Below are 19070 nucleotides of genomic sequence, written 5' to 3'. Positions count from 1 at the left end.
CCCCTAAGGTGTCCATGGGCCCCTGGTTAAAAACCCCTGCTCTAGGTGTTTTATTTAGCTTGTAATTCTCAGAAGAGATTCAGGAGTCTCCAAAGACTCAGTCCAAAGACTGGGAGGGTTTACAAAGCAGTGTAGCCTGGAGGAAAGAGGGTGAGCTCTGGAGTCAGAGGAACCTAAGTCAGAACCTTGTGAGGTACTGCAGTAATTTGGGGCTGATTTATTTAAACTCTCTGTGGCTCAGTTCTCTTATCTATAAAATAGATGCTGATAAAACCCATCTGGCTAGCAAAACAATACTGTATGTAAAATGCCCAGCACACAAGCATTCAATAAATGGCAACTATTATTAAGTTGGAAAAAATAAGCTTCTCAGGTTGAATCAGGAGTTGGGCTCCTGCATCACACATCAAATATCCAGCACAGCTCAACTGGGCTATCACACTGGCTAACCAAGTGGCGGGGTGGTTTTGTTTTTGGCTTATTTTTGGGCAATGAGAAATTGTTGGTGAAACTTTTAATTTATAAAATCACGGTAAGTCTTTCCTAGACTTGGAATATATGGAATACAATAGTAGAATGGTTTTTCCAAGCCCATTTGAGTTACCTCACATCCTCATTCTTTAATAAGCTTTTTGAGAGAGAAAAAACCTTTCGCAGTGTGAACTCAATAAATAGTGAAATTTTTTAAAAAAAAGTGAGCAGTTCTACAGGCATGTGAACTGAGGTATTTGAGTAGAATCCTAAATCTTGAGCTTGAAGCCTTATTTAAGCCAACTTCCCATTCAGTGAAAAACAAATTAACAGGGAGTGAAAGAGAGGTAAGTCTATTCAATGTTCCAAATCCCTCAGAAGGTGGTAAGGCAGCTCCCTTACTTGCTAGATTCAGTGTTATCAGTGAACCTCAAAAAGCAAAACTCCTGTCTTCAGTCTTCATCAAGGAAGCATAGGAATAGGGCCTAGCCAGGGACAAAAGTGTGTCTTTCCTAAAAAGAGAAGTTAAACCACATCACTTTTCCATGATTCTTCAAAAAGCATGACTTCTTGAACAGACCTAAGCATTAGTCAATAATAATAATAATAATAATAAAGAAATCTAATAATGAGACAGGGGAGAGTAGGGGAAGAATCCCGAAAGAGTTTTTCTTCTCCCCTTTTTAAAGTGTAAATCCTCCCAGGAGGAGCCCTCCCACAGCTTTACCAGTTAGTGCATTAAGGTAAGCGGCAAGGCACCCTTGGGAGCGCTGCTGAGAAGAAAAGGACGGTTTGGGGAGAGGTTTCCGATGTTCCCTTAAAGTCGCCCTAATTTGATAACTGTTTGTAGCCTCTGAAGCTCTCAGGCCTATTTCATACGACCTTTACAAATCATAAAGTAAAGCGCCTTCACACCTTCAGGGATTTGCGGGTCCGCTCGGCATTTCAGGTAAAGGAATCTTCCGTACAGCTCGCATCTTCATCGGCAGAAACGCACCTAAAGACTGGCAGGTTAGTTCTCGCGGCGCCCCCGGTCTTGGGGGTCACCCGGCCCCTGGCCACACGTTATCTGAGAAACAGCTGTTCCGTTTCAAGGTGGGCAGAGCCCGTCGCTCAGCACATTCCCGGGGAAGCCACCCCCTCGCCCGCCCCCGCGGGCCGGTGACTAGGGCCCCCCGCCGCGCCACACGCCGGCGGCCGCTCCTCGAGGACCGCGCCCCGGCGCCCGCGCCCGCTGCCGCCGCCGCCCCGCCGCCCTGGAAATGGAGAGGAGGGCGCGGAGCTCCTCCAGAGAGGCCCGCGGGCGAGGCGGCAGGTCCCCGCACAAAGAGAGCAAGGGCGGGAAGGCCGGCAAGGGCAGCGGAGGCCGCGGGCGCCGGGAGGCTGGGCCCGAGAGGCCGGGCTCCGGACGCGCGCGGAGCCCGGGGGAGCCCCGAGCGCCGGCCGCCACCGTGGTGGACGTGGATGAGGTCCGGGGCTCGGGCGAGGAGGGCACCGAGGTGATGGCGCTGCTGGAGAGTGAGCGGCCGGAGGAAGGTACGGTGGGCAGGTGGCGGGCCGGGGAAGGAGAGTCCCCTGTCCAGGGGTATCTAGCGGATGCCAGGTAAGGTGCCCACCGAGGCCAGGGCACAGTGCTGGACTCTCGGGGTCCCAGGAAGCGAAGGCGTGAGTTAGCGATCCTCCCAGCACCCCGTGGTGGGGACCAGAGTTCCTCGAGTGAAACACAAATAACATCTACTAAATACCGTTGATTTCAGCTCTGGGAAATTAAGTAACTTGCCCAAGAACGACACCTGAGAAGTGGAGAAGCCAGAACTCCAGAGCAAGACTGTATGACTGAAAAGCCCTGCCGGTCCCCTTGCCTGGTGCTGCCTCTATTTTCTGGTACTCTCCCAGCTTGCTGCTAACTAGCTGTGACCGTGGGCAAGTAGCTTCCTTTGTGGACCTCAATGCCTCCTGCTATAAATTGACTAGAGCAGGAATCCCCAAGTAGTGAAGTCCTAGCATCAGGCTGCTCTTTCCTGAACCCTTGAGGTTTCAGCAGCTCTCATGGAAAAGGGGAGCAAGATGCAGCAACATTTCCTCCTCTCCTCTCGCTTGTCACCACATTCACCTAACCAGGCTACTTAAGACTTGGGAGAAATGAAAAGGAGCTTCACCTTACCAAAATATTGGGGACTCAAGGATTGTCTTTATCTAAAGGCTCTTCCTGCTTTAACATTTAAGGTTTCACTAGTCACTGAAGCCAAACAAGTTGGATGTACAAGTAACATTCCAAGAGAGTGTTATTTTGTGATAAGGATCCAAGTTAGGTTTGGGTATAGAAATTAGTTTTCTGTTCATATTCTTAGCTATTGTATGAAGGAATTTTGAAGTTTTTGTCTCTTCACTTACAAAATGTCATTTTGTCTGCCATGGCTCCCACTGGCAAATGAAATATATTTGTAAACTAATTAAACATGGCAATCAAACTGTTGGTCATTTGCCCTTTAAGAATAAATATTACAAAAACTAGCAGGATATTACTAGGGCAGCATTTCCCAAAGTACTTTCCATGAGAAATAAATTCCGCAGAATACTGATGGTTGCTCCATGGAGCAAACATTGCCTGGTCAAATGTTTGAGAAATGGGCTAAACATAGCTAAGAATGGTTCATTACTGCAGGGACTCTCATAGCTTCAATATGCTGATGTACATTCAGGAACTCCAAAAGTGCTTGGCACAGTACCTCTTAAACCCACTTGGCCCAGGGAACTCTTCCTTTGTAGAATACCTTGTGGGATTAGTGTTCCGTAGAACACCCTTTGGGAGCAATACACCAGAGCATGATGATTTTAGAACACTTTACCTGTGCCATTACCTTCTTCAAGTGATCTGCACGTTAACTTGGTGGTGACCTTTACAGTTATTTTCCAAGCTTGGGAATTCAATTTTAAGGACTACCAATTAGTGATCCTCTTAAAGAGGATTTTCCCAAATCCCTTAAAAAGAGGCTTTTGACCATTTCCTAATCTTTAGTCACCTTTTAGTCCACTAAAAAATTTGAAAGCTGACAAACAGTATCTCTTTGACCATTTCTTTACTACCTGGAAATAAAAATTCTTGAGATTTCCACAACAGTTATATCTAAATCATTTTCACTATCCATTCTCTCCTTCCTCCATTTAGCAAATATTTATTGAGCCCCTTCTATGTAGCAAGTGCTAGTCTAGGCCCTGGGGACATACAATAAGAAAGGCAAGAGCCCCAAAATATGTGTTCTGGAGGTTGACTTTCACATCTACAGTTTCTAGTATTCCTCAGACAACCTGGATGTTCTGTACCTCAGTTCCTTATCACTTATTTACGGATACCAATGGGCTGATTTTATCCCAGGTAGGTGATTTTCAAAGACTTTCTGGAGATCAACATCTTAATCCAAAGAAGATGCTCTAATGGAGGAATTTCAGACATTGGGGCAGGGAATGGATGGGGGAAGTTATTTCAGGGGAGATGAGTCTTTGGTTGCATCTGGTTGCAATCACTCCAAATAACAAAACCTGTAAAGTATGTAAAACACAGTACAGAGCTTTTTATGCAAATGTTTCATTCTTACACCAGTCCTTGGAGATAAGGATTATCATCCCTCTTGTAGAGATGAGGAAACTGAGGTCTGAAGAGGCTGCACACCTTGCTTAAGGTCACATGGACAGTAAATGGTGGAGCCAGAACTAGAACCCAGCCCTTGTCCCCCAGATTCTGTGTTTGTTCCAGTGACTACTACTGCTCTACCTTCCATTGGATCACACAGACAATTCAATGGGCCCTTGGACCTCTGATTGCTCTGTTATCCTGCTTGCTCTAATAGTTCCACCAAAGTCTCCAAACTGCTCTGACCCCTGTACCAAGGCCTGAATCAACAAGTGCTAGTCCATGAATATTGTGAGGTTCCAATATAATTATTCTTTTATTTTTTTAAGGTGCCAAGTCCTCTGGTTTAGGAGCCTGTGAGTGGCTTCTTGTCCTCACATCCCTGCTCTTCATCATCGTGACCTTCCCTTTTTCTATCTGGTTCTGCATAAAGGTGAGATTCTATGAGGACCCAATAAGTAATTTCCTGGTGCCTCTCACTGACCACACCATGCCCACTCTTCCCTTTGTGTTTGAATGTGCTGTCTGTTCTGCAAGGAATGACCAACCCCAATGACCTTCTGGGAGGGCTGTTCCTTCTTTGAGACCTTGCTCAACTGCACCTGTCTCTGTAGCCTTCCTTGATGTCCCCATGATGTCAAGGTGCTTGCGTGTCACTTTGCTTTCACATCTACTCTAGTGCTTGCCCTGTGTCATCTGCACCTTGTAACACAAAGATGCCCAGACTAGATCACGATGTCCACTCCTGACATTTCCAGGAAGCTTCTACAGCCCATGAATGCCAATTATCTTTGGTCCACAGGTGCTTACATGTGCCTGTCACTAAAGTGAATGAAGATTTGTGTCAATTCAGGAAGCACATTCCAAGATGAAATTAGAACAAGTGATCTTTTGGAGCATGTTGCTTGTGAAAGATTAAGGGGAAAGAGAGCAAGAGTAGTGAGGGAAAGCTTTCAGACAATGTTGCTGATATGTCACCTGTGAGATGAAAAATGGAAGGATGGGTTGGATAGAAAAAAATTCAGTGCGGCCCAGTAAAGTCTTGGTCAGCCCAAAGGAACTCCAGAGCAAAGTTTGCCTCTGGGAGGAGTCCCGTATTGGGCAGAAATGACCAGTTCCTAGAACTCTTGCTATTCTCAGTTTTTGGCTGGAGCTGTCAAGGAAGAATGCATCCTTGGCTGGAAGAATGTTTCTTGGATAGATCTGGGGCTATTGCTGACTGCACTCCTCAAGGCAAGCTCTTCTTTTTCTTCTTTCAGCTTTATTGAAAGATAATCCACATACCATACAATTCACTTATTTAAAAACCAATTCAGTGAACTGTGCAACCATCTCTACAATTATAGAACATTTTTATCACCTCAGAAAGAAACCCCACATCCATTAGCAGTCAAGCCCCTTTCCTTTTCTCCTCTTCCCCTAAGTCCTAGGCAACTAGTAATCTACCTTCTGTTTCTGAGGCATTGCCTGTTCTGAACATTTCATATAAATGGAATCATGCAATATGTGTCCTTTTGTGACTGGCTTCTTTCAGTTAGCATGATGTTTTCAAGGGTTACCCATGTTGGACCATGAATCAGTACTTCATTCCTTTTTACGCTTGCATAATATTCCTCCATTGCATGGGTATACTACATATTGTTTATTCACTAATCAGTTGATGGACATTTATTTGGGTCCTTTCTACTTTTTGGTTAATATTAATAATTCTGCTATGAACATTCCTGTACAAGTTTTTGTGTGGACATATGTTTCCATTTCTCTTGATTATATTGCTAGGAGTAGAATTGTTGGATCATATGGTAACTCTATTTTTAACCTTTTGGGACCGACTAGTCTTTTATCCAAAGTGACTACGCCATTTTACATTCCCACCAGTAATGTATGAGGGTTCCAATTTATCCACATCTTCACCAGCACTTGTTATTATCTTTTTCCTATTATAGACAAATCTTAAAAAATTGTGGTAACGTATAAAACAAAAGATTCCCCTTTTAAACATTTTCATGTATACAATTTAATGACATTGATTACATTCTCAATGTAGCACTTACATCACGACCATCTATTGCTATAAACTTTTTCATCACTCTAAACAGAAACTGCCTGCATGATGCAGAAAGTCCACCACCCTTCTTCCCCTGACCCTGGTAACCTGTAATCTACTTTCTGCCTCTTTGAATTTGTTTATTTTACGTATTCCATATAAGTGAAGTCATACAATATATGTCCTTTTGTGTCTGGCTTATTTCACTCAAAATGAAGTCTTCAAATTTCGTCCATGTTGTTGCATGTATCAGAACTGCAATCTTTTCTATGGCTGAGTAATGTTCCACTGTAGCCTCTATCGCATTTTGTTTATCCATTCATCAGTTGATGGACACTTGGGTTGCTTCCATCCTATGGCAATTGTGACTAATGTTGCTACAAACACCATTGTACAAGTATCTGTTCAAGTTCTTGCTTTAAATTCTTTGGGGTATGTACCTAGTAGAGGGATTGCCAGGTCACATGATAGTTCTAAGCTTTCTGAGGAATTGCCAAACTGTCTTCCACAGTGGTTGCACCACTTAATGTTGTCACCAGCCATGAATGAGTGTTCTTATTTCTTTACATCCTTGCCAACACTTGTCATTTTCTGATTTTTTAATAGTGGTCATTCTAGTAGGTGTGAAGTGATATCTCATTGTGGTTTTGATTTGTGTTTCCCTAATAGCTAGTGATGTTGAGCATCTTTTCATGTGTTTTTTAGGCATTCATATTTCCTCTTTGGAGAACTGTCTATTCAAGTCTTTCACCCATTTTTAAATTGGGTTGTTTGTCTTTTTATTGTTATAAGATTTCCTGTATATTCTAATAGTAAACCCAATTGGATATGTGGTTTCCAAATATTTTTTCCCATTAAGTAGGTTGCCTTCTCATGTTCTTGATAAGAGCAGGCAGTTTTGCTAGTGACCTCATATCCTTTTGTTTATCACCATTCTTGCAAAAAATGGTTCCAACTGAACCATTTTCAAGCAGTCTCAGAAGAAATTACAGTTTTAAACAAAATATCACAAGTGATAATGTTCTCCTTTTTATTAAATAGCTAATAAGCAATATATTTACGAACAGTGCACAAGTCACAACAAAATAAACAGAAGATTAAACATGATGTGATAAGATTACTTTCATTGGAAAAGGTTGGATATAGTGGGAAAATTACTTTTTAGATAATCATGAGCCTTTAGTCAAAATTCTGTCCATGGAACAGATGTGGCGTAAGCATTTGAGTGCCTGCCTCTCACATGGGAGGTCCCAGATTTGGCTTCCCATGCCTCCTAAGGAAAAACAAATGATGAGCAAAAACAATGAGCAGGCAACAGGCGGAAACAATGAGCATCAATGAGCAAAGAGACAAGGGAGCCAACTCAGAAGAGCTGATGTGGCTCAGTGGTTGAGCTCCGGCCTCCCTCATCTGAGCTCCCAGGTTCAACCCTTGGTCCCAGTACCTCAAAAAAAAAAAATTCTCATGGGTGCAAAAATTAGTATGGCCAATATACTTCTTCACTGGTTTCTGAAATTCTACATTTACTGTATGGTTTTTAGAACTTTAAATCTTAAAAGAAATTTTTTTCTTGGTTTTCAAAACCAAAGATTTCTGATACCTAGGATGACTCTCATGGCAAGAACTTCTGCAGACTTTGTGTTTCTTTCTTGTAGTGATTTTTAAAGACTTACATTTCTCTTTAGGTTGTACAGGAGTATGAGAGAGTAATTATATTCCGACTGGGACATCTGCTTCCTGGAAGAGCCAAAGGCCCTGGTAAGGATCATCCTTTTCCTTCTCATAGGCTTGCCATTTTTGGTAATATGGGCCTCAGACTACATAAAGTAACTTGATTCACGAAATCTGTGAGTTCAAATCTGTTGCTGGTATCACAGATTATCATTACTACCAGGTCACAGATGGCTTAGAGAAAGGGTGGGTCAGGGGGCCCAAACATCAGAGTCAGGCTGGCTGGAGTGGCAGGTAGACGTAGAACCTGTGGCCAAGGACTGGTTTGAGTAGAAAGTGTATATGGTCAGGCCTGTAAATTCTCAGAGCAAAGCTGAGCTTGTTCAGAATCCACAGAGCCAGACCAAACTATAGGCCAAGTTCAGCTTATAAGAAACAAAGTGGCATTCAGTTAGCTGAATTTAAGAAGCATGGTTTGAACATTTCCTGGGTAGCAGCTACCCGAGATGTGAAGATGGAAGGATGAGTGTGACATGATCCTTGATCTCTAGGACCTTGACATCTGGTGGAGTTAGTGTCTAGAGGTCTGAGCAGAAAGTGGGGCCACAGATAGGGGTATGGTTCATCTGAAAAGTCTAGTAGTTGGGGTTCAGAGATCCAAGCCAGGCAGGAAGGCATGAAAATGAGCCAAGTTCAAGTGTGCAAAGGGTCTGAGTTCCAAACCACGACTATAGACACAGCTAGAGAATAGAGACCAGGCAAGGAGTCAGAAATCAGAGTTTAATGAATCAGAATAAATAGTAGGGGCCACACAAAAGAGAACCAGACACTGTAGTTCCAGGGTATTGTCTAGCTCCAACCCTGGTTTTCAGCAACCTTCTCGATTGGAACCGAGAAGAGCTGGTAGCTGGGCTGCTCCTCAGAGAGAGCCTGGGTGCTGTGAGATGCTGCTCATTCCACAGAGTTTTTGCTCCTTGCAGGAACCAACAGAGTTCAATAGCATCCCAGAAAAATCTCAATAAATTAATCTACATTTATTTGCACACTGACACTTTACATTTTGTTTGGTGGGTGAGGACTAATTAGTCAACAAGAAGGCTGGTATCATAGGAACAGCCTGATTACCTCTGGGCTCACATTTTAAGAAATACCATATGGATGTAGATAACTGTAAAGCTTGTCACCTGGGTATACTCATGGATCCAAAAACAATTTTACAGTAAAAAAGAATGAAATCCTGTTATGGGTGACATCATGGATAAACTGTGAAGACTCTATGTTGACTAAAATAAGCCAGACACAAAAGGACAAATATTGTATGGTCTTACTGATATGAAATAATTAGAATAAGAAAACTCATAGAATCAGAAGCTAGAATACAGGTTACCAGGTTGGAGGTAGGGAATGGGAAGGTAAGGCTTAAAATGTGTAGGGTTCCTATTTGGAATGATGGAAATGTTTTAGTAATGGATGGTGGTAATGGTAATACAACATTGTGAATGTAATTACAGCACTGAGATATATATCTGAATGTAATTTAAAAGGAAAATTTTAATTGTATATATAGTAACAATAAATTTTTAAAAAAATCCATGAATACCCTACACAATGAGCCCTAAGTTAAACCATGGACTATAGTTAATAGTACAGTTTTTAAAATGTGCTATCATCAGTTGTAACCAATGTTTCACACCAATGCAAGTTGTTAATAGGGTGGTACATGGGAATCCTAGATTTTATGCATGATTGTTCTGTAAACCCATAACTTCTCTAATAAAGAAAAAAACAACCCCACAATTTTACAGAGCATCTAAAAGGCACTAAGTCAGGCACCGGGTTTAACAATAGTACATAAAGCATTCTACTTAGGGAGCTCAGTGTAGTGATGGAGACATATAACTTGACATCTGGAGGGCTTAGCACTGTGACTAAGGTGACCACACACCTCATTTGCTGGGACTAATCCCTGTTTATACCTGTGGTCCTGGGGTAAATTGTAATGCTACTCTCTTTTCACCCTTGAAAGTGTCCAGACTGAACAACAAATTATCTGGGAACCCTAGCTACAAGCACACGACTGGGGAGAGAGGGGGGATTGCCCAAGGATGTGTGTGCTGAAGACTAAGAGTAACAAGGCAGTGTGCAACCTGACCCTGAAAAAGTGAACCCCAAATGGCAAGAAAGTCTATGATAGCCATTCACCTGTTGCTGCCTGGCCCCATCCCTAGGCCTTTTCTTCTTTCTGCCCTGCCTGGACACCTACCACAAGGTGGACCTTCGGCTCCAAACCTTGGAGATACCCTTTCATGAGGTAAGATAAATTGAGGAACTTGCTTTCTTTCTGTGTTTTCCATGGGTCCTGCTACCAACTCTGGCCTGGGTCAAAAGGACTATTTATGTGCAAAAATAGAAAAGAATAGATAATATTCAGATTTTTCTATTAGTTATTTGGATATACAAACCTTTCCTAAGTTGTCTCCCACTTTTAGTTTGAGACTCTTTCTTATTCTTTCTTTTGGGTAAATAGAAATGTAAGTAGAAACTATTTTTTTTAATGGGCTTATTTTAGAAAATAAAATGAAACATGAAGAAATAAAATTTATTCCTAATCCTACTATCCAGATATAGCTGTTCATATTTTGGAGTGTATCCTTTCAGATTTCTCTATCTATGTTGTTATATTTACAAATGGGTATATTTGTCATACCATAAATACTACTTTGTAACATGGTTTTAATTTAATGGTCTATTATCTTTTCATATATTAGCTATGCATCTATCCTTTCACTTTAAATGGCCACATAGCATTTTAATCATATAGATGTACCTTAATTTACTCAACCCTATTGTTGATGTTAGTGTTTCAAATTTTTAATTATAAGAAGCAATACCTTGAATAATGTACTTGTATCGAAATCTTTTCAAATCTTTAAAATATTTCCTTGTGATGAATTCCTAAAAGAGAATGTTGAGAGCACACACCTTTTTAGGGCTTTTGGTGGGTATCACCCAATAGCCCTCTAGTATACCTTCCAGTGAGTATCGCCTAAGGTTGTTTGTTCCCCAGGATGTGCTTCTCTTTCAGATTTTTAAAAAATTGTTTTTGGAATCAGTTTTAAAAGACCTGGTATAGATCAGTTGCATACAAGAAAATTTTTGTTATTTTTTTTACAAATTCCTTTTCATTGTGAATTCTTCAGTTTATTTAATAAAAACGTCATAATTTTCAAAAACATGTCTATTTTGAATAAAGGGTAAGGCAACTGTTCTTTTTTCTTGGTATAATTTTCCCCTGAGAAAATTCCCTTTGACTACATTTAACTCTTCAATCCCCACATGGGAAAGGAACCCAAGAATCAGGCCTATCATCCAAACTTTTTTCTACCTAGGTTGTGACTAAAGACATGTTTATAATGGAAATAGATGCCATCTGCTACTACCGAATGGAAAATGCCACTCTTCTCCTAAGCAGTCTTACTCATGTGTCCAAAGCTGTCCAATATCTTGTGGAAACCACTATGAAGCGTCTCTTGGCACATCGATGCCTCACTGAAATTCTTCTAGAGAGGAAGAGCATTGCCCAAGATGTGAAGGTAGATAAACTTAAAATCGAATATCCCAAAATATATCTTTATTCATCTGTTCACTGGCTGTTTGTCCACGTGCCAGGCATTCACTGTTAAGGTTCCATTACTTAAGAAGCTTATAGTTAAGTAAGGGGAGGTAGACTTGTAAGCAAATAGGAGTGTTAAAGGAGTTCTGATAGAATTGGAACAGAGAACATGGGGATACAGATGAAGGAGAGTGGTCAGCTCCACAGAGGAGGAAGGGAGAGACAAGCACTCTCACATGAATGACTAGTACATAACATACATGTTGTTAGTAATTTGCAATATCTCTAAACATTTTACAACTGCCCATCTGCTAATAGGTGTCAAACCATTCCTGGATGGTTACCATAGTCACCGGTCTGGCTCTGGTTAGTCACCCATCACCACAGTGTTTGTTCTCAGTCTTACCCCAGTGACTTTAGCTTCATTGTGAAGTACCCACATATCACAAAGTGTTGGGAGTGGCTACCAGCAGGATGGGGAAGGTGGAGGTGGACGGGAGGGGTTGGTGGTTATACAAAGATAAGACATGGGCCTGGGAGTTTACATGCTAGTTGGGGGATCAAACATAGTGTGTGCAAAGTTAAATAATGAAAAAGTTCAAATAATACTTGTAGATGGAGGTAAGATGTCACAGACCCTTACTTGATTAATTTCCCAAACAATTATCTAGAGTTTAATTGATTTGGAAGGAGAGGAGGGGGAGAAGACCAAGAACTGTTTTGCCAACAGCTTCATCTAGCCTAAGAAAATAGCAAGGTTAGGACTGTACTCATTGTCAAGGTAGTTCTTTCCCTCTTACCAAGACAAGTTGACAAATCTATAAGAAGAGAGGTGAGAATGAGGTGGGATTCAGGCAGCTGGCCCATCAAGTGGCAATTACTACCAAGGATGGAGCCTACCAAGAATGGAGCTGACCAAGGAAGAAGCCTATCATTGAAACTATTGGGACCCAAGGTCAGAGTTGGGTGAGGAAGTTATGAGTCATGGTTAGCTGAAAGGAGGACCTCAAATAGCAAGGCACTGTGGTAGATTGAATTATGTATTGCAACAAACACATTCTTAATTTTAATCTAGGTCCCATGTGTGTGAACTCATTGTAAATAAATAGGGCCTTTTGGAGATGTTATTTGTAGTTAAGATGTGGTCAACGGAAGCAGAGTAAACCTTAATTCAGATTACTAGAGGCCTTATAAAGAGAACCTGGAAGCCCAGAAGTGAAAAAGGAGCAGCCATCATGTGACGGCAGGCAGAGACAAGCCAAGAAACCCAAAGATTGCCAGCAATCAGCACCAGAACCCTGTTTTGGGGAGAAAGTAAGCCATGCCAGTATCATGATTTTGGACTTCTAGCCTCAAACCCATGAGCCAATGAGTTCCCATTGTTTAAATCAACCCATTGTATGGTATTTATCAAAGCAGCCTGGCGACCTAAGACAGGCTCTTATTGAAAACAAAAACATTGAGAATGATTGTGCCTGATGGGGCCTGAGAGGTCACTAACCTAAGAAAATGGAGTATCCAAGTGTTTCTGACTTGCCCAATTTGGTACTGAAAAGCTGGGATTAGAATCCAAGAGAAAAAGAAAGAAATCAGAAAAAAAGAAATTGAAACAGAGAAAACATCAAAACAAGGTGGACACAGAAGAGTTGCTGCTCTGGAAGTTAAAAGCCACTCTGGGGGTCCAGATCAAGATGGTGGAGTAAGATGCTTCAGGGTTCCTTCCCCCCACCCCCACAGAAACTTTGAATAATGAGCAAAACCTGGCAGAAACATCTTTCTCAAAGCTCCAGAAAACAGTTAAAGACTGTAGTAACAGGGCAAGCACCAAATCAAGGAAAAGGCTACCTAAAAGTGGTAGGATCTTCTAGAGCCCTGACTGACCCTTCCCCCACTCCTCACCAACTCAGCACAGAGCCAGGCTGTGGTCCCTGTGCAGAATCCTGGTCCCAATTCTGGAGGGAGGAGAGTAATCCTTGTGTGCATACTGGGCGCATGTATGTACGTCTTGATCTGCCTGGTGGTGGCCTGAGGGATTCACCATCTCAGAAATAACGGAAGGTGATGAGGGTACCACAATAATTTAAATGTGATTAATCCCATTGAATGGTAGGCTTGGGAGTGGTTGAGATTTATGTTCCCACAGTTTAAAAAAAAAGAATGAGCAACTAAAGAGACAATGAGAGTTAAATGCGATACATGATACTGCGTGGGATCTAGCAAGAGAAGAAAAGGCTCAAAGGGACATTATTGGGACATGTGTAAAAATGGAAATATAGGGAGGTAGATATGGCTCAAGTGATAGAGCTTCTGTTTACTATATGGGAGGTCCTGGGTTTGATCCCTAGGGCCTCCTGGTGAAAAAGAAGAGAAAGCATACTTGTGTGGCAAGCCAGTGCCCGCACAAGTGCTTGCATGAGTGCCCGTGTGGCAAGTCAGTGCCTGTGCAAGTGAGTCACGCAGCAAGATGATGATGCATCAAAAGAGAGACAAGGGGAGAGTCAAGGTGAAGTGCAGGGGAGACCAGGAACTGAGGTGGTGCAATTGACAGGGAACCTCTCTCTACATCAGTGATCTTCAGGATTGAATCCCGGTGAATCCTAGAGGAGAGGAAATGAGAAGACAACACAACACAGACAGCAAAAACAGCAGGGCAGGAGGAGGGGAAGGGGGGAAATAAATAAATAATGTTTTAAAAAGATGGAAATGTAAGCTATAAGCCTTATGTCAATGTTAAATTTTTTGAATTTGATAACTGAATGTAAGTTAGGTAATGTAGATGGCAGTGATAAGTGTACAAGGAACATTATGTATGCAAACTGCACTCAAGTACTAAGAAAATGGATTGTTGGGTGATAAATAAAAAGTGGAAATTTTTAGTAATAAATAGAAAAATGGATGGATAGAATAAGCAAATGTGATAAAATGTTAAAAATGGTGGATCTGGGTATCTGAGGGTAGAGAAGTTGTAGGATATGTTGGAGTTCTCTGTATTATTGGGGTTTGTATTATTTTTGTAACTGACCTGTAAGTTTGAAAGTATTTTGAAAAAAGTTTTTTTTAAAAGCCACTCTGGACTGTCTCTCAAGAGTGCTCCTTCACTGCCTCCTCCAGCTTCTCCTCCTTGCTTTTCCCTCCCCACTAAAGAATAAAGGATAAAGTCCAGACTCCTAAACGTGGCACTCAAGTTTGCCCTTGTTATATTGAATGATAATTTATAATTTATCTTCCCAGATTATGACCTCCATAATGGCAGGGGTCATATGTTTTTTCCTCTTTGTCTTCAGCTCCTGGCACAGGACTTGTCACTCTGAATGGATGCATAATAATTTTTTTTTTGCATGGTTGAATAAATGATGCAATTGGTCTAGCCTCCCCTCTTGCCACTCTCTCTCCACAGCATGTTTTGTACTCGAGTCTTAGGGTTTCCCCAGAATTCAGCACTCTTAGGCTTAGATACCTCTCTATGCTGTTTCCTCTCTGTGGAATACTCCCTTTTCTCCACAGCCAAAATCTTATTCTTTAAGATCCTCCTCTGTAGCATCTTTATCAACAATCCTTCCTTTCACCAACTCCACAAATTAGTAAGTCCCCTCTCAGGGGTCTCAACGCACTAAGCTTACTATTTATCTGGCCATTAAGAAATCATCAGAAAACAAGTTTAAAAGGACGAGTGTGGACTCACTTGCGGAGCTCCTTGCCCCGGCCTCTTCTTTCCAGGACCCACAGTTCATTTTCTTTACTCTCGTTTCCAAATTCAATCACAGGGGTGGTGATGGCGTAGGGGGCTGGTGGCAGTGAGGAGGACTGGGAAGCAGGGGGATCCTGATGCCTCCAGGAAGCAAGGAAGTGAAAGAATCCTATAAATGAAATGGCCTCCCACTGCCCTTGGGAGGAGACTAGAAACTCTGGTTCTCTAATAAATGCATTATAATACAGATTGAACTAATACACCATTTTTAATTCCACAAATGGTTATTGAGTACCAGCTCTTTTGAAGGCACAGTCAGGTAGAAAACCAACACAAAACAAAAGAGGGAGGTAATGTTCTTCCAACAAAAATGTGTTTTTTTAAAGCAGGGCGATGGTCCCGCGTGCGAGGGGGCACTCTGCTCCCTCCCGGAGCCCTCACTCATGTCTGAATTCTTCCTTCTGCAGGTCGCCTTGGATTCTGTTACCTGCATTTGGGGAATCAAAGTGGAGAGAACAGAAATGTGGGTAGGAAATTAGCCAGGAAGAAAAATGTGATAAAGGGAATTCTTTTGGCTTCGGTTTAAAATTTTTATTTGAAAATTATGCTCTTTGAATGAGTGCTATTGCATAAATTTAGAAAAAGAGAAAAATTACCTAATATTTCATAGCCATAATTGAACCTCTCTCTTCTACAACAATAACACAATCACAGTTAACATTTAGATTAAATTATTTTCACTTTTTTTCCTCTGCATTTTTCACTATTATCATCAGGGTATAAATATGATTTGTTATCTTTTGAGCAATACATGTTCTTATTTGATCAGTTTTTACCCCTTCAAAGGCAATTCTCTTTTATAAATTAGATGAAGTCCCCTTTTCCTTTTTATTGACAAGTATGGCTCTTCAAGGCTGTTTTTCATTGTTTAAATTTATTGTGGTTTAGATTAAAATCACAAAAAAACCACCCACAAAAATTTGGTGGACAAAACCATAGCTCTAGTTAGCTTCAGTAATAATAATAATAACCCTGCATTTGAGGTATCTACTCTTGAGATGCTTATCACTGCTTGCCTTCTACCTGAAAGGTCTAGGGCTGGCACACTCTATTAAATGAGAATTTTCTACTCATTTTGAAATAACAGTAGAGAGGTTTGCAATTCTGTATGAAGGTCCTGGCTACTAAAGTCTCTCTGCACACTGACAAGGCCATGTTCTTTCTTTTGCAGTAAGGATGTGAGGTTGCCAGCCGGGCTCCAGCACTCACTGGCTGTGGAAGCAGAGGCTCAAAGACAGGCCAAAGTGCGGGTGAGCCAGCTCTGAGCACTCCGTCCTCCCACCAAGAGTCAAGGAGGTCTGCTCACGGAGAACATTTCCACTTTATGTTCTTACCACTCATTCACCCAGCCCACTGGCAGGAATATGGCTTGTGCCCCCACTACTCTACAAATACTGTCTCTTAAAGCTTGTTAATGCTTCCTAATTGACAATGTAAGATCTCTTTTCATGTTATACCCTCTCTGAAGCTATTGATAACAGCAACCACCTCCTCCTCCTTTTTGAGACTTGCCTGTTTCACTTTTTCTCCTTAAAGGCATCTCATTGTGAAGGCTTCATCTTCTCTCATGCTGGTATTTTTCCTGGGGTAATTTTAGTTACTTGTCACCTCTAAGTAAATGACACCTAGAGCTATATCCCTAGCTCTGAGCAAGTTCTAGAGGGACAACCGTGATGGGTGCCCAATCCCCTCAAGGCCAGAGCCAAAATATGCCTGTGCTGCTTATAGCCTCCACACAACCAGGCCAGTGAAGAGCAAAGACGTGGCTGCCAGCAACTTCAGAGGATTGAAGTATGGGTTGGGGTCAGGTGTTGGGAAGAAGAAATGAATGAAGGGGAGGCAGATTTCTCTCAAGGAACAGAGTAGGTAAAGAAATAAACTAACCACATAGGAAGGGTCACTAACTTTGGGGTGGTGGGGGAGGAGGAAGAAAAGGAAGATGGACCTCTGGGCAGTGTTGCTTCTAAATCTCTGAACCTAATCCCCTTTGCCCATATTAAGGTGGCATTTAGGTGGAGAGCCCAAACATCTGAAATGCTTACCCATGAATTTTGCCCAAGTTGAGAGCCTTCCTTTCATGATCCCATGATTTTGTCTGAAACGCTGATCACATTTTTCTCTGTATGGCAAAATCATACTAATCTTTCAAGGCCTATTAGATATAACTCCTATAACACTTTGTTTATACTTGTCATGGAACTTAACAAATTCTGACTTAAATTGCAATTAATCTACTGTAATCCTAGTTTAAGATCCTAGAGAAGGAAGACTGGGTGTTTTCTTTTTTTACAGTCATGCTTAAACGCAGCCACAGAATAGATGCTCAATACTTGTTTGTTGACTCATACTGAATAGGGATTATAAGCTTAAAGGGATGAAAGACAAAAATCATTTTGCTTTTCTTCACATCTGTTCTCTAGATGATCGCTGCAGAAGGAGAGAAGGCTGCCTCAGAGTCCCTGAGGATGGCTGCTGAGATTCTGTCTGGCACCCCAGCTGCAGTTCAGCTTCGATACCTCCACACTCTCCAGTCCTTATCCACAGACAAACCTTCCACTGTGGTCTTACCTTTGCCATTTGATCTGCTAAATTTCCTGTCTTCTCCCAGCAATAGAACTCAAGGAAGCATCCCCTACCCAAATCCTTCCAAACCTGTTGAGCCACTAAACCCTAAAAAGAAAGACTCTCCTATGTTATAGGAGAGGAGACCAAAAGCTAATGTGACTGTAACAGAGTCAGATATATAAAAGCTGCACCACTGGGTGAGGCATTCTGTCCTCACTTACTGCCTTTCTTTGGTTGCCACAAGGAATGCCCTTGGAATGTATGATGTCACAATGATACACATGCTAGACGATAGTGGGATGATGCAATGACTGAAAATTGATATGGCATAACAAGCTAGGTGGATCACCTAAGCAGAATAATTATGGCAAAGAGTTTTAGCCACCACTCTACTTTGGAAAGAATTTTGAGACTACATATTTTATAGATATATGTTGCTTACAAACATGCTTATGGCTAAACCAATAAATTTTTACTTCTAAAAAAATTTTGCTTCTGAAGAAGGGTCTTGCAGCATCAGGCATAACAAAAAACCAGAACCAGAATCACTAGAATTGGAAAGCCAAAGTAATAATGGCTTTTATGACCTATAATAGTTCCTTGTAGCACTGTCCTTTCTGTCACAGGTAAAATTTGCATTCTGGGGAGTTTCCATGGTCTTTCCTGTTGGTTGATCTCCTCCAGTGCCTGTCACTGATCAACATTAAAGTGCTCATTGATATATCAGGGGACACCTTCCTGATCCTCTTGAGTGGCCTATGATGTCTTTTGTATTAACCAGCTGTTGGTGTGGGAGGCTTTGATGGTAAGGATTTAATGGGAATAAGTTGCTATGAAACAGTGCTCTGGGTTTATTGTGGTTTGAATTTTTCCCCTCAAAAATTTTATTGAGAGAAGTGGATATAGTTCAAGTGGTTGAGTCCGAGACTAGCTAGTGAGCAGTGCTAGGAAACTAACATGGAGTAAAAGAATGGGATGAATAGTCAAAGGCAAATTTTTCAGAGACTAGCTAGTGAGCTGATAGTGCTGTCTGGGAGGTGCCCGAGACAGAAATCTTCTAAGACCCAGGAGCTACATTCCAACTGGTTTCTGATCTTCAAATGATGGGTGGAGGACAAATTGGACAGTACTACCTACAACTGGTATATGTGCTTGGGGAGCAGTTTTTATCTGGAAATTTAATAGAGTAGCAATATGCTGATGAAAGGGTTAAGATATTCCAGTTTGGTGTTGGAGTCCCCCACAATTAAGCTTGACATGGCCATGGGGTGGGACAAGTCTATGACAAGGTCTATGACAATGGTGTCTCAGAACTTTTGGGGAT

General features: G+C 41.7%; 1 protein-coding gene and 1 long non-coding RNA gene across 3 annotated transcripts; one reads left to right on the top strand and one right to left on the bottom strand.

Annotated features, from left to right (window-relative positions):
- The first annotated feature begins 1713 nt into the window (after positions 1-1713).
- NPHS2 (NPHS2 stomatin family member, podocin) lies at positions 1714-18497 on the top strand. 2 transcript variants are annotated; one of them, XM_004461882.2, is made up of 8 exons: positions 1714-2007; positions 4432-4535; positions 7835-7907; positions 10049-10131; positions 11210-11413; positions 15589-15644; positions 16353-16431; positions 17602-18497. In XM_004461882.2, exons 1-8 carry the CDS (start codon positions 1734-1736, stop codon positions 17878-17880), a joined length of 1152 nt encoding a protein of 383 aa, XP_004461939.1. In that variant the 5' UTR covers positions 1714-1733; the 3' UTR covers positions 17881-18497. The 2 variants fall into 2 exon arrangements, with proteins under 2 accessions (XP_004461939.1, XP_004461940.1); XM_004461883.4 differs by lacking the exon at positions 1714-2007 and adding an exon at positions 2208-2355.
- LOC131273055 (uncharacterized) lies at positions 15371-17974 on the bottom strand. The gene is made up of 2 exons (XR_009180163.1): positions 17750-17974; positions 15371-15608 (listed from the first exon to the last, which is right to left on the bottom strand). It is a non-coding gene; the product is annotated as an uncharacterized lncRNA (long non-coding RNA).
- Positions 18498-19070: the final 573 nt, after the last annotated feature.

Source organism: Dasypus novemcinctus, chromosome 13 (assembly GCF_030445035.2).
Source record: "Dasypus novemcinctus isolate mDasNov1 chromosome 13, mDasNov1.1.hap2, whole genome shotgun sequence".
In the NCBI taxonomy this organism is placed as follows: Eukaryota; Metazoa; Chordata; class Mammalia; order Cingulata; family Dasypodidae; genus Dasypus; species Dasypus novemcinctus.
This window is presented reverse-complemented; position numbering and strand designations above follow the sequence as displayed.